Here is a 14442-nt window from a genome sequence, read left to right on the forward strand (position 1 = left end):
ATTGAGACATTGTTATATCTTTCATGCTCTAGAGTGTCCCAGAAGGGAGAGTGACTATGACAGTCTCAAAAACCAGTGTCCAGGAAAGTTATTTCAATGTTGTCTCTCTCTGTATCTATTGGATATAGATAGAGATGAAGGTAGAGATATATTATATAGATTTACAGGTATACCTAGGGATACCTAGATGGATTTTCTTAAGGTGAGTAGTTTAAAAGCCAAGGCATTATAATTGAATGAATCATTCCCATATTACTTGTGGTGAAGATGGTGGTAATCTTGATGGGCAAATGTGAGAAATGTGTTTTCTTTAGAATCCCAAATCAATGGAAGATACCTCACTTATTTTTATACACATGGTGGCTGGGAATAATAATAGTAGTAAGCTAATTGAGTTCGGTATATTTCTGGAGATAATTCCTGGAAACAATTAGAGCAGTACTTGAGGTGTAGCAAGGGCTCAATAAGTAATAACAATAATAGGTACCGTTTATTGAGCATTTACAAGGCGCCGGTGTCTGTTCTGTGTGCTTTGCATGAATCAGCTCAGCAAGTTCCCCGAAATCATGAAGCTCTAAAGCAGCAAAATGGGAATTTGAACCCAAGTGTGCTCCTAACCTCTGCATTTCCCGGGTATTTCCATGAATGTGAGTTATTATTTCTCCATGTTACCACCGAAATAAATTCCTCATTTGATGCCTTGCTGCTTGGTGTTAGTTCAGTTCATTTTGGAAATTCAAATATCCTCCTTATTCACTCAATCATGGGATTTAGCCAGGCTTCCCTGAGATCGAGTAACTGCCAAAGGAGGGAAATGAGTTAGAGGCAGGCAACTGGTGCTCATTTTGCATGTCAGAATGGGAGATGGCCTGAAAAACGAGGGAACAATTGTCATGAGGGCGTTGGGACAAGTGATTTGGCTGGCTTTGAGTATTTTCCAGGCTCTGCATGAATTCTCTGCCAAGATTTAGTCTTATTCTCCAGGGGCCATGCAATGCAGACTACTCTTCTGTGGAAAAAAAAAAAAATCACGACTTAATGTCTATATGGTGTAAGCCTAATGCAATAAAGTTGATCTTGATTCCATTTGCCTACCTTCCCCTGCCACTCAAGCCTAAGTGGATGCTTTCCATATTTACTTAGAGATGCTGCCATGGATTATGGTTATTTGCAATTTTACCCAAAACACTATCTGATTATTATCTCTAGGGTCAGATCCGAGTTCAAATCCTGGGTTGGATATTTCCTGATGTAATCTATGAAACCCACTGTTCCTCAATTTCCCCTGGTTCAATGGAAATACTAATGGCTGTCACCTCATAGGGTTTATGTGAGGATGCTCTGAAATAATACATACAAAGTGCTCAGCTCACCATTCTTTCAAATAATTATTATCCTAAAAAAAATTAGCTATTGTCATTTGAATTTTGTTTTAATAGATTTTTGCACTCTGCCAGGACAGGGGAGAGGATTGTGATTGCTCCCATCCCCTTGTATGGTGCCTGGACCAAAAAACCTCACAAATGAATAAATGATAAGTGATCAGAAATAAATGGCATGAAGTTTCATCTTTGACCAGGCCAGCTAATTGAGGCTCAGAGAGTAGGGTATGGAGAAGCCTTTCTCTTCTTTCATTCTGGTTAATACCATCCCAACCTGCAAGCAAAAGGGCACAAATGAGCAGAATCTCTTTCTTCTCTGCCTCAGTTCATCAAGGAGCAGTCTCATCTCTCATTTGGGAAGAGAACACCTTCCAAAAGCCATATTGCTGAAAACAAAGCAGAAATGTGTTCATTCCTGCCAGTAACTGGTGATTTTTAATATTCAAACTGTACTTTATTGATATGCTCTGAAGTACAAGAGTAAAAGTGTCCATAATTAAGTGTGTTTATTTTTCTGGGGACAAGCCAAGGAAACCTTCATGTGGCAGTCGAGATTGAGCGACTCCCCAAGTTGTTTTGTTGAACCTTCTTTTTAAGCAGTGAGACCTGGATCTGCCTCTAACCCTCCTCATTAGTTTCTTGGGAAAATGCCATGTAGAAGCTTTCGGCAAATTGTCATTGCAGCATTTCCCTCCCTCACCTCTATGTCATACTCACCCCTTCCCCCATCCATCCACTCACAGGGCAGAGGCACCTGCATCTAAAATTGCATCAATTCAAAATGGGCAAACAATTTTTTCAAAAGTCTTAATAACAGTGTTGGATACTTAGGTCAGTGATGTTTGTGTGTTCATGAAGGGAAGCATTTATCAGGTGCTTACTATATACCTGGTCCTTCACATGGGGAATGACCTGAAAGTCAGTGTACAACTACCAGCCTGACTGGCTTCTGGTGCTTTGGGATGAGGAGGGATTTACCAACTCTTCCCAAGCCTCCATTTCTTGGTCTGTGAGAAAGAAACCTTTATCTTCCCAACGACTGGTTGTGAGGATGGAACAGCCAACATGCTTAGCCCCGTGCTTGGCAACGTATGTGCTCCTGTAACCCAATTGTCACTTACAAATGGTGTGGTGTCTAATCCTCACAACACTCCCAAGGGAGCTGTATTGGTCCCATTTTGGAGAACAGCAAACTGAGGTTCAGAGTCTAACTTCAATGATGTCAAAGATCTGGAGTCGGTACCCAGGTCTCTCCTTTGTATTGGTCATTTCAATATTTCTCTCTTAAAAGAGAATGTCAGGCTCCATAGGAAGAAAAAATATCGGGTGAATGCTTCAATCTAAGTTTGAGCTAAGACTTGAAACTAGGACTTACTGACGGAGCCACTTTACCTATTTAGATTGTGGTGTTCCTTCAGCTGACAAGGAAAGGATGGGAGTGGATGCTCTCCAGTTATTTCACACCCTGCATACCAGTGGTGCTTAGATATTTGGGACTGGGAGACCTTCTCTGCTGTCTTCATTATATTGCTTTCCTTGGTCACCTCATCAGGAACCACAAATCCTACTCACATAAAGTGTTGAGAAAAGAGCATGGTCAAGATAGGAGGGTTTGCAGAAACCTCGCAAGTGTCCACAGGCAGACCTAGCACTCTAGATCACAGGGAGTGAGGTCTGGACAGATGAGTCCGGGAGCAGGTGACTTTTTAAGGAAGGGGAGAATATCAGTTACATTATCCATTCCACAGCTAGTCACTGCCTCTTAGTGCCAGGAACTATTTCTAAGTTCAAGGGTATCCCAGTGAACAAGATGGACCCAAATCCCTGCCTCCATAGACAGGAGGCTACATTCTAGCAGGAGGAGATACCAGATGAGCACACGAACAAATGTATGTGTCCAGTGGTGATAGTGCTTTGGAGGAAAGTAGAGGGTGGTGACTCCAGGGTTAGGGGAAGGGGTGGGGCTCCACACAGGACAGTTACAGGGGCTTCTCTATGGTGGGGATTTCGAAGCCAAGACCTAAATAAAGTTGTTGGTTCCTGGAGCGATCCGGGAATATGCATTCCAATAGTGGGAACAGCAAGAGGAGAGGCCTGGGCTTAGGAGGTAGATGATGATCCAAAAGGAAACCTACAGGCTCTAGGAAGAACAGTTCAGTTCCAAGGGAACACTATATATATCCAGGCCCAGTAGGAAGACCCTCACCCTGGCAGTTTTTATTAACAACCCACCCATACATGGTTCTCAGCAAAAGAAGATCGATATATTGTAATTTAATAAACTTGTATGTATTTATTTGTACGTATGTATGTATTTAAGATGTAAAATATGATATTTTGATATCTCTCTCTCTATATATATATAGAGAGAGAGAAGAATGATTACTACAGTCAATCTAATTATCATATCTGTCTATTTGCATAGTTACCTTTCATGAGAGCACTGAAAATCTCTGCTAGCAAATTTTAAGTATATGGTATTACTAATTACAGTCATCAGACTCTACATTAAGTATCTAGAATTTTTTCATCCTACAAACTACAACTTTGTATCTCTTGACTAGCTTCTTCCCATTTGCCCCATCTCCCTTCCCTCTGATAACCACTATTCTACTCATGCTTCTGTGAATTCAACTTTTTTTTTTATATTCCACATATAAGTGAGATCATCCAGCATTTTTCTTTATGAGCATAGCTTATATCATTTAACATAATGTCCTCTATGTTCATCCATATTGTCACGGATGCCAGTATTACCTTCTTTTTAAAGGCTATATAATATTCCTGTGTGTGTGTGTGTGTGTGACAGGTTCTCTCTTCATTATTCATTTATTCATTTATTTATTCATTCATTTATTCATTCATCAGCAGACACGTAGGTTGTTTCCATATCTTGGCTGTTGTGAGTAATCAATCAATGAACAGGAGAGTGCAGGTATTGAAGTATGGATTTCATTTCCTTTGGATATAGACCCAAAAGAGGAATTGCTGAATTATGTGGTGATTCTATTTTTAATTTTTGGAAGAAACTTCATACTGTTTTCCATAATGACGTTCCCAATTGGATTCCCACCAACGGTACACAAAAGTTCTCTTTTCTCCACATCCTTGCCAACACTTTTATCTTTTGATCATACCCACCCTAACAGGTGTGAGGTAACACCTTATTGAAGTTTCAATTTACATTTCCCTGATAGTTAATGATGATGTTGAGTGCTTTTCATGTGCCTGCTGACCATTTGTATGTCTTTTTTGGAAGAATGTCTATTCAGGATCTTTGCCTATTTTTAGTTAAGTTGTTTTTGTTTATTCTTTTTTCTATTGAATTGTTTGAATTTCTTATATATTTTGCTATTGACCCTTTATCAGATATATGGCTTATAAATATTTTCTCCCATTCTGTAGGTTGCCTTTTAATTTGTTGATGGTTTCTTTTGCTGTGCAGAAGCTTTTTAATTTGATGTAGTGCCACTGTTTATTTTTTATTTTGTTGCCAGGACGTCAATTTTGAATACCAACATAAAGGACCTGATCTTTGACTTTCATTTACCCGGCAAGTTGAGGGGCTCTACTGAGTTCCCTTGGGTAGAAAAATGTACAACAATCCTCTGTAGAGACCAGGGGAGATGTGTGTTTAAGTAATAATAATCCTGTAAAAGAGCAGGAAGGAAGATCCAGGAATTTATTTAACCAGTAGTTTAGAAACTTCTCCTGTTGCAAAGTTACAGGGGTTGGTGGATTAATTAGAAGGCTGCAGAACAGTTTGGGAGGAACATTTTGGTTATAACCTTCATTCCTGGGCTTCATTCCTGGGCTGACAACCACTTGTATCGTTTGGATTTTTAATTTGTTTAAAGTTGTTTAGAGTAATGGGAAGGGGGAGATATTGGGCTTTGAGTTGAACAAATCAGAGTTTGAAACTTGGCCTATCACTCACCAGTGGCATGACCTTGAGCCTGCTATTTAAACTCTCTGAGGCTTAGTGTTTCTCTGTAAATCTTATCTAATTGTGCCTATTTCCAGAGTGGCTAGGAGGGAAAAGTAATGTGTATAAAGGATCTGGTATATGGTAATTACCCAATTAATGGTGACTATTGTTATCCAACACATATCTAGTCCATATATCTGTGAACTGTAACGTGCCCTTCAAGGAGGCACGTGGGGAACATAAAGGTAAAGGAGGCATGATTTCTGCCTCCTAGAAGCCTACTCATAAGTTGTGAAGATGTGTGCTCAAGTGGCTATAATATAATGTATCGTAAGAAGAAAAGGTACCGTAAAAAACCAAAAACAGGAGAGATTTCTCCTACAATTCTGCTCGAAGAAGTTCCCTGGGTGAGTTTTAGGGACTTGACACACAGAAATGGTAAGGAAAGGATTTTCCAGAGAGATAGTATTTTCAACAAAGCCTGGAGATGGACACACTCTGAGTGAGTTTGGGAGAAGGAAGCTGAGCTGTCACGTTAGGTGATGTACGGAAGTAGTGACAATGAGGTGCAATTCTCAAGCTGGTCCCAGACTAGAAGGACTAGGATGCTGTTCAAAGGAGCTTGAACTTTATTCAGTAGGCAAATAAAGAGCCATGGAAGGCTTTTGAGTAAGGGAATGATAGGGTGAGGGCTCCATCCTAGGGTGACTACTTTGAATGGAGCATGGAGACACTTGTGAAAGAAAGGAAAGCTAGGAGTGATTCGACACTCACTCTGTTCTAAAAGCATGACTCGCTAATTCTCTCAACAGTACAATGAGAAAAGTGCTATTATCATCATCAGATGAGCACATTAAGGCACAGAGACGTTAAGTAACTTAGCCAAGGTCACACAGCTAGTAAGGGGTCCTATACCTGAATCCAGGGAGTCTGCCTCTGGAGTCCATTCTCTGCACTGTTACACCACATTGCCTCAAAAGCCAGCTAGGAGTTAGGGATGCCTGACCCCATCTACCTTGCTCTGCCTTTGTTGGATCTCTCAGGATTTTTTTCTTGGCCCTCAGTTTGTTCATCTATGAAACAAGAGACTTGGATTGGCTTTTTGAGATGCTTTCTAATTCTTGCTTGTTTGTTTGTTTTTCCCAAATTCTGTATTTTAATGTAGGCCTGAAGTATTTGGGAAGTAAGAGGGGGAGGAGTGAATGCAGTGATTGTGTCGAATAGAGACAGAAACTCCAAAGTTCTGTTTCGGATTTTTTTGTTGCTGTTCTCAAACTTTTACTGGCTCAGAATCTACCTACCTCAGTTAACACACACACACACACACACACAAGCATTGGAGGTACACATTGAAAAGAACATTTATTTTGGCGTCTATCGAACGGCAGTGAGCTGATGCATAAGGTACCTGCTAAACCCTAACATTTACAAATACTCAGAATATTTATTAGCTTGTCCTACGCCTGCTTTGCAGCAGTGTGGCAGATATTACTCAACGGAGAATATTAGTTCACGATGACTCAGACCCAGCCCTCGGAGAGGGCAACTCATTGAGAAGAAAGTAAATCCTGAAGGGCCCCGGGAAGCCTGGCTCCTCTGCGCGCTCACCTAGTCGGGGCAAAACACACGCTGGCTTTGGGTGACCAGTAAGCAGGCTTGGGAAGCAGCCGAACCCAAGCTGTCCCTCGCCTCTGGGCTTCGAGATGCTCCTCTCCTCGGGGTCTGCAGCGGGAGTCCTGCCCTGGCTTAGTTTCCGTTGCCAAGGCAACCGAGCAGCCCAACTAAGCCGGCGGCGGGCGCTGGTCCAGGAGCCGCCGAGCATCAATCCCTCATCACTGCTCCTCGGACTGTCCTGGCGACCTCGGGTCTTCGGGGGATCTGCGCCTTCCTCCTTGCGGGGCTGGCTCTCTGTGCAAGAGTGAGGACCTGGAAGCCGATAATTCCGACGGGCCCGCTTAATCCGGCTGCCACTGCTGGCCTCTTGCTACCCTGGACCTGGACGGGATGGATGCATTGCTCGGATTCACGCCCTTCTCAGCCTCTCCATCTCGGCTCCTTCCCCTTCTCTCTCTCCCTCCCTCTCTCCCTCTTTCCCTCTCTCTCCCTCATCCTCTCTCTCTCTTATCCTCTCTCTCTCTCTCTCTCTCCCTCTCTCTCTCTCTCTCCTCCTCCCCTTCTCCTCTGGCAGTAGCCTTCTTAATGTAGTTTAATGGCTTTACAAAGAAAGCCAGGCAGAGGAGCACTTCTCACTGGCTGTGGTCGGACCATGACCTAGCTGACCATGAACTTGGAAGGGCTTGAAATGATAGCAGTTCTGATCGTCATTGTGCTTTTTGTTAAATTATTGGAACAGTTTGGGCTGATTGAAGCAGGTTTAGAAGGTAAGGGAGTGCTTTTTAGTGACTTCTAAAAATTCTCTGTTTTGCAATAAAAATTTCTTCAGCGGATGTGAAAGGCACCTGAAATGAGATCAGAGAAATGTTACTCTGGGGTGGACATGAAGACAGGCAGATCTTTCAGAGTAGGAAAGATGAATAAAATAAACTTTTCTGTAAGTTTCAGTAATGTTTTCAGAGCAGAACATTAAAACTGTGAGAAACACTGAATCAAAATGTGAGAACCAAAACCGAGGAAATTAGAGGTTACTCATTGGTATGTCTGTGATATTGAGAGCGTCTAGTCCATATTGATGTTAGATTTCTTTTAGATCTTATATCCCCTTTTATTGCATCAGCAAATTTTATTCGGGTATGTTGTGAGGTCTATTTGTTTGTTGCTATGCAAATGCATTCGTCACATGGAAATAGCTATACATTTATTATAATTTTTTATGGTTTAAGATGAGAGCCTAAGAATGGCAAGCTTTTTGTAAGGTTGTCTGGAGAAGCATTTATAATATTACCTTTTTACATTTCAAGGTACAGTCTAAGGGGCAGAGTCCCCAGCTCATGACATACTTTAACATAGATTCCAAATGGCCAGTTGTATTTCAAGTGCTACTGTTTACATTCCTCAGGGGCTCATTCTTCTATTCTCCTTAGCAATCATCTCTTTCTTTAAATATATATATATTTTTTTCCTGAATTAAATGTTTCTTTGAGAATCTGTGTAAATTTATATTATGATTTTCCTACTGCTCAGAACATATTTGAGAGCATGTTTGCATACAGCTAGTTATTGTTTCTCTAAAGTTGTCAGAGCAATTTTTGAAAAGCATCCCTAGATGTTATGTGACATAGCTATGCTTTGGTATCTGTGTTGTTTCAAATTTTAAACTTGAGTAAAAATGCAAATATGTTATAAATGTATTTACAACCACAACTAATCCAGTCCTCCAGAGAAAGACTACTACATGTGACATGACTGCAATTTCAAATAGCAAACATCAAATTACAGTTAAGTGTGTCACTCTGATGTAGGTTATCAGAAACCTACATTCGTAACTCCTTGTGGGGTAAGGGATGGTGGAGAGCCAGATTTGTTAAAGTAAGTTTGCAGAATGCTCTTTTAGAGCCCTCCGTGATGGAGACGTTTATAGTGCAAAAAAGAAGATAAATTCTAAATCCTGGAAGTGGTAACTGTTCTTTAAAATTGACTTTATCTTGTGCATTGTCATAAAACCAGTACCTTGATCTGGCTTCTCTGTTCACTGGTGTGTTGTTTTACCTGGCAAATGTGACAGGCACCTCCTATTTTAATGGACTGGGGTTTGGTTTGTTTTGTTTTCCCTTTTTTCTCCCCCCCCCCCCCCCGAGTCTGACAGTAACATGGAATAGTGTCAGTGTTTCTAGTCCATGTGGAGGGACTTGTTTTACCTGGTTTATAGACAGTGTGTGGTCATTCCTTAAACTCTTTTGTTGAGGGCTTTTTCTCTCTGGATTTTGGAATCAAATTTACTGTATTATTGGTTTTTGTTTCAGGAACACAAACATTCACTTTTCCAAATGAGACCATGTGTTTCCTTCTGCTAAAAGCTTCTAACCTGTATGAAACTATTATTTTTCTCCTTTCCCTTGTTACTTATATTCCAAATTGTACAGATTTGTATGAACAGTTTCTTTCTTGTGTTTTATATTTTGCAATGTCAGCATTTTCCAAGCTAATATTGTACTAATACTACGGAGAGAATGTGTTATCTCATAAACTTCAGTAAAAATGTATATCTGAATTATTTCCAGTATTTTTAGAAAGTGTTTTGAAATGGTAAGATGTTGATAACCACATGAAGGGGAAATTATACTTAATTTGCAAAAGTTGATAGAAACAGAGCAGTAGTGCTTTCCATTTTGAGTTTGTATAAGACTTATCTCCAAACTAAATGTTAGAATCAGAAAACCTTCAAAACAAGATTTAAGTTGGCCACATCTTTTGCTTACTGGAGATATGAAACACATGAATAGGCTGAGTTGTTTTATTTTATTGTATATGGTTTGAATCTACAGAACAGAATGTGCACACTTGAAATAACAGACTAATATTAATGAAAATGATAAACAGTATCATTTAATATCAAAATAGCATATTCATAGGTTTTCTGGAGCTTTCTTAAAAATAAACACTGATACTCATTTCATTCAGATTTATTTTCACCTAGGAATTTCCTTCCTTGCCCACCATTGTACATATGTAAGTTGGGGATAATGATTTCTTTCACTTTTCTTAGTTCTAGCTGTTCATGGGTCCCATTAAGACATTCGAGTATTAAGTAGAAAGATGTGAACCTAAGTTAAAGTCCTGTGAGGATGATTTTGATTTCTTTCTTAAACAATTAAATCTTTTCTTCTAACTTTAAAACTGTTCCACAATGTAGCTATCATTCAGAATAGGAATTTTTTTCTTTTTGTATTATTATATATGCAATATGCATTATGTTCTCAAGGGCATATATAATACTATATTTGCAGGATGTATTTACTATCTTGCTTCAAATATATAGACGGTAAATGTACTTCAAAATAAATTGGTAACATTCAAATCTGAAATATTTGTTTTTTTATTATCTTTGAGTACTTTGAGCTCCCATTCTTTGTAGAAGAACGGGGGTTTAGGTCCTGGATATCCTGGGTCCTTCTGTTCCAGTATGTGTGTGATGGCACAAACATGTAACACTACATGTAGGCCCATGGTATATATTTATAAACAAAAAGGGTTGCATTTAGCAACATTACTAGTGACATTATTTAATGTGAGAAAATAAAACAACACATTCTTACCCTTCCTCTGCCACCCTTTTGTTTTCTAACCTTGGATAAGCCACTTTATGTCTTTAGTTGTCGAAAAATGAGAAAACTGGACTTGAATAGCACCATGAGACTTTCCATTTCAAAAAAGTTTATGAGTCTATCCAATAATTAAAACATGATCATTTCTATACTACGTATCCTTTCTTATGAAATAGGTATCAATGGCCTACTTTGGAACGGCTATGCAGTGCAGCCGTGAGACTGATCTCTCCTCCTCTTCCAGAGTGGGATAATTCATCATACCTCAAGGAGATTTTCATTGTATTTCAAGAGAATAGAGAAATGTCCTTTCCTGTAGCTCTAGACTTTGACATTTGGGACTGCTATTTTAGGCATCCTTGTGATAGAGTTTCTCGAAATTTATAGGGAGTTCCAATAACAAACACATCATGTTATGATTTATTAACATTTCAGAGGTCAATTGTTTTGGTTTTTTTGGTGTTTGTTTTTTTGTTTGTTTGGTTTTTGTAATTCAGTTAGATTTCCTTTTTTTTTTTTTTTCTTTTTAAACAAAGTAATCTTAATTACCTGGTCAGTATGCATATAGATAATAGTTTCCACTCGAGCAAAGTTTTGAGGATATCACACACAGAATTCCTAAGTTGTGAATTCATAAGCTCTCTCTTCTTAATGAGGAGTTTAGGAAGCTCCACAGTTATGCTGGTTTGGAATACTCGTAAAACCTCACAACAATAAATTGCCTCCTTTCCAGCTATAAACGTGAAAGTGGTTTTCTGTTAACACATTCCAGGGAGAAATTGAATCAAAATTTTAATGGCAGAGCGATTTCATTATCTCTATATGCAACACTGGGCTGTGAAAATATCTACTTTTCACCCAAATATGTATTAAATCATGCTGAAGTAGTTACTGGATTAAGAAAGAACCATCCTTCTCCCTACTACCAACCTTTGTAAAAGACAAGATTTTACAAAAATGCAATAACGCACGACTTGAAAAAAAATCATTTTTATTGGTAATTGTCTTCAATAAAAAGACAAAAGGAAATCAACTGATAATCTAAGTCCTTTGTCGAATGAATAAGCATTAGAATTTCTTTTGTATTTATTCAGCTCACTTGATTTATCAGGTATCTGTGACACTGTAATGCAAGCTTCCTCAAGAGCCCTACACAAGGTATTAGCCATGTACACAGAGATGGATGTTTGGAACCTAAATTCTTAGTTCTCATGTGCTGTTGACAGAAGTGTGGATGTGTTGGGTCTGTCAATAAACTGGGTCAACTGGAAAGGAGTACTGACTGTGTGTGCGTTTCATGATGTCTAATGGGGATCAAGGGGCTGGAGATGCCTGGAAGGGGGTTATTATTTCCATCTTAAATAGCCTATTTGAAAGTCATAAAGCAGACTCTTTTTTTGAATTCTCCTGGCATTCTGCTTTCCTATATGCAATGGCATGCCAAAGCTGATGGATAGTTGGACGATCAGAAAAGTTTTTCTAAGCTGTAATGCTTAAGAAATACAAACATAATTTATGGAAGTATTATAAAACTGAAACATACTTTTTACACCAATTAGGAATGGAATAAAGGGAATATTTATACCATTTGAATTTCTTTAGGATCTTTTATAGTAATATTTCCTTTATCTCAAGAATATTAATGTCTAAATAGTAACTAAGGAAGAGGACTTAGTATATTCAGATACTTAATATATTCTCACACTTAGAATACAGAGTTATTCACTTGGATTCTAATCACAGCTCTGCCTCATAATAGTCATGTGATTTGGGGCTATTACTTGACTTTATTTTTAAAAATTAAATAATGATAAATAATATAAATATCTAGCTTTATGAAGACTACCTATATATAAGGCAAGTGTTAAATACAGTATAATGTTAGTCTGTGAATTAAAGTGTTCACATAGCATTGTATTCTATAGTACTATCTTATTTAATCTTTACCATGGTCATCTGAGGTAGGTACTATGATTTTCATCCTAGATGAGAAACCTAGACTTTCAGAAGCTAAGTAATTTGGCTCAAGCTTACTCAACTAGTAAGTCATAAAGGTGGAAGTCAAACTCAGGTCATGAGGCTCTATATCCTATTGCATAATTTCAATTTTCTCAGCATTCCAGCATGAAGGCAATGGCAAACAATTTGGTGAAAAGGTGAGGGTGTTAGGTCAAATATCTATCAACTGTTTCTACAACACATTTTGTATGCAGAACACATTTTATATGCAGAACACTTAGTCACTAGCATTGTTTAATAAGCATCCAGGGGTGTCTGGGTGGCTCAGTTGGTTAAGCATCCAGCTCTTGATTTTGGCTCAGGTCATGATCTCAACTGTGAGATTGAGCCCCACGTTGGACTTTGTGCTGGATGTGGAGCCTACTTAAGATTCCTTTTCTCTCTCTCCTTCTGCCTGCCTCCTCGCATGCATGTGTGCTGTATCTTTAAAAGAAGGGGGGGCATAAATATTTATGCTGACATAATGACTATACTAGTCTAACTACAACATAAAGAATATGCTAAAGCCCCTGTCATAAATAAGACAAAATCTTGTAACATAAATGAATCTGCATTAAATTCCAGTCAAACAAATATAGCCTTTATTTGGGCCTTGGGTAAAATTGAGAAAAAAGTAGATATACATGTTTGTTCTCAGACAGAGCCAGCTTCTGATTTGTCTATGGGTAACAGGTGAGACTGCTGGAAAATGATGGGACAGAGAAGAGTTGGTGATTTTGGGGGAAAGGAAGAAATTCAAAATAAGATGCAACTATGTAAAGAAGAGACCTTAAATCCAGGAAGGGGATTATTTATGAAAGGATCTGAGATTAATGGAGGGGATTGATTGGAGCATAGGCAAACAAAGATAAATAAGATGATTTATATTGGAGTAGGGTTTTGGAGGAGGTGCATCCAGCAATGATTTAGAGCATAACACGAGCCTCAATGGGGTTTTAGGCTTGACCGGGATGGTCATCAACAGAAAACACAGTCCAGCCTTTCTCAGCAGATCTAGAGCAGAAGGAACACAGAGCATTCTAGTTATGGGAAACAGAGGGCAAGGGAGGAAGGAAGAAAGCTTACCTTAGTTGAGAGTCCATAGGACAAACAAGGTGAAATGAGGGTTACCTATGCCATGTCCTGGAATGATCATACCAACCAGACCAGATTGCAGGTGTTACTTTTAGTTTGCTGGTGGATAAACCAGAGAATCAGAGAGGCTAATGCTTTGCTCAAAGTCTCAAGGGAATAAGTGAAGGAATCTGGATTAGTTCCAGTATCTTCATAGCGGCACTGTTCCAGATGGTGTTCGCTATGACTACAGAAGATAAATGTTCAAAAATAGGATAAAATGTACACAGATAAATAAAAGCCACCCCTAATATAAAACCTTTCTACAGACTATAAAAACTAAAAAAAAAAAGTTCCTTTTTAAAATCTGATTTCTTGTTACTTCTAGTTCTATGTAGAGGCATCTGTGTAAAAACGCAGCCGTAATCATGAACTAAAATAAATAAACAAATAAGGAAGAGGGCAAACAGGGAAAGATACATCTATAGATCACATAATCTAAGGACTCACTTATAGAGGCTTCGTAAAATGGAAAATTCTTCAGAAATTTGCAAGCTCCAAAGCAATCGTTTCATCGATGAAAACATGGAGTCCCAAAGAGATTAAATGACTACCAAGTGACTTGTTTTTGACAGAACTCTTCTCTGCCAAGGAAAAAAAAAATCTCATGGATTACACTCAAAAAATAAATTTCGAACGTGATCTAAGATCCACAAAATATTTACCCAAAATAAGAACAGCTCTCCTAAGTTATTTTGCTAGTGGACCAGTAACTCTACATTTCAAGGATTCTAAGACTTGGTTGATGGTAAGGTGATTTCTAGCATAGTTTTATCAT

The 14442-nt window shown here is 38.7% G+C and overlaps 1 protein-coding gene across 4 annotated transcripts in view; it reads left to right on the top strand.

Annotated features, from left to right (window-relative positions):
* KCNIP4 (potassium voltage-gated channel interacting protein 4) overlaps positions 1 to 14442 on the top strand; it is a 1117936-nt gene that overhangs the window by 590042 nt on the left and 513452 nt on the right. Inside the window, exon 1 of one of the 4 annotated variants that reach the window (XM_077881078.1) lies at positions 6965 to 7691. The exons of the other annotated variants lie outside the window; for them this stretch is intronic. Within the exon in view, the coding sequence (XP_077737204.1) occupies positions 7592 to 7691 (100 nt within the window). The 5' untranslated portion in view covers positions 6965 to 7591. Of the gene's footprint in view, positions 1 to 6964; positions 7692 to 14442 lie in introns of those variants that run through there. 4 annotated transcript variants of the gene reach the window in all.

The sequence above is a fragment of the Canis aureus genome, chromosome 2 (genome assembly GCF_053574225.1).
Source record: "Canis aureus isolate CA01 chromosome 2, VMU_Caureus_v.1.0, whole genome shotgun sequence".
NCBI classification, from domain to species: Eukaryota; Metazoa; Chordata; class Mammalia; order Carnivora; family Canidae; genus Canis; species Canis aureus.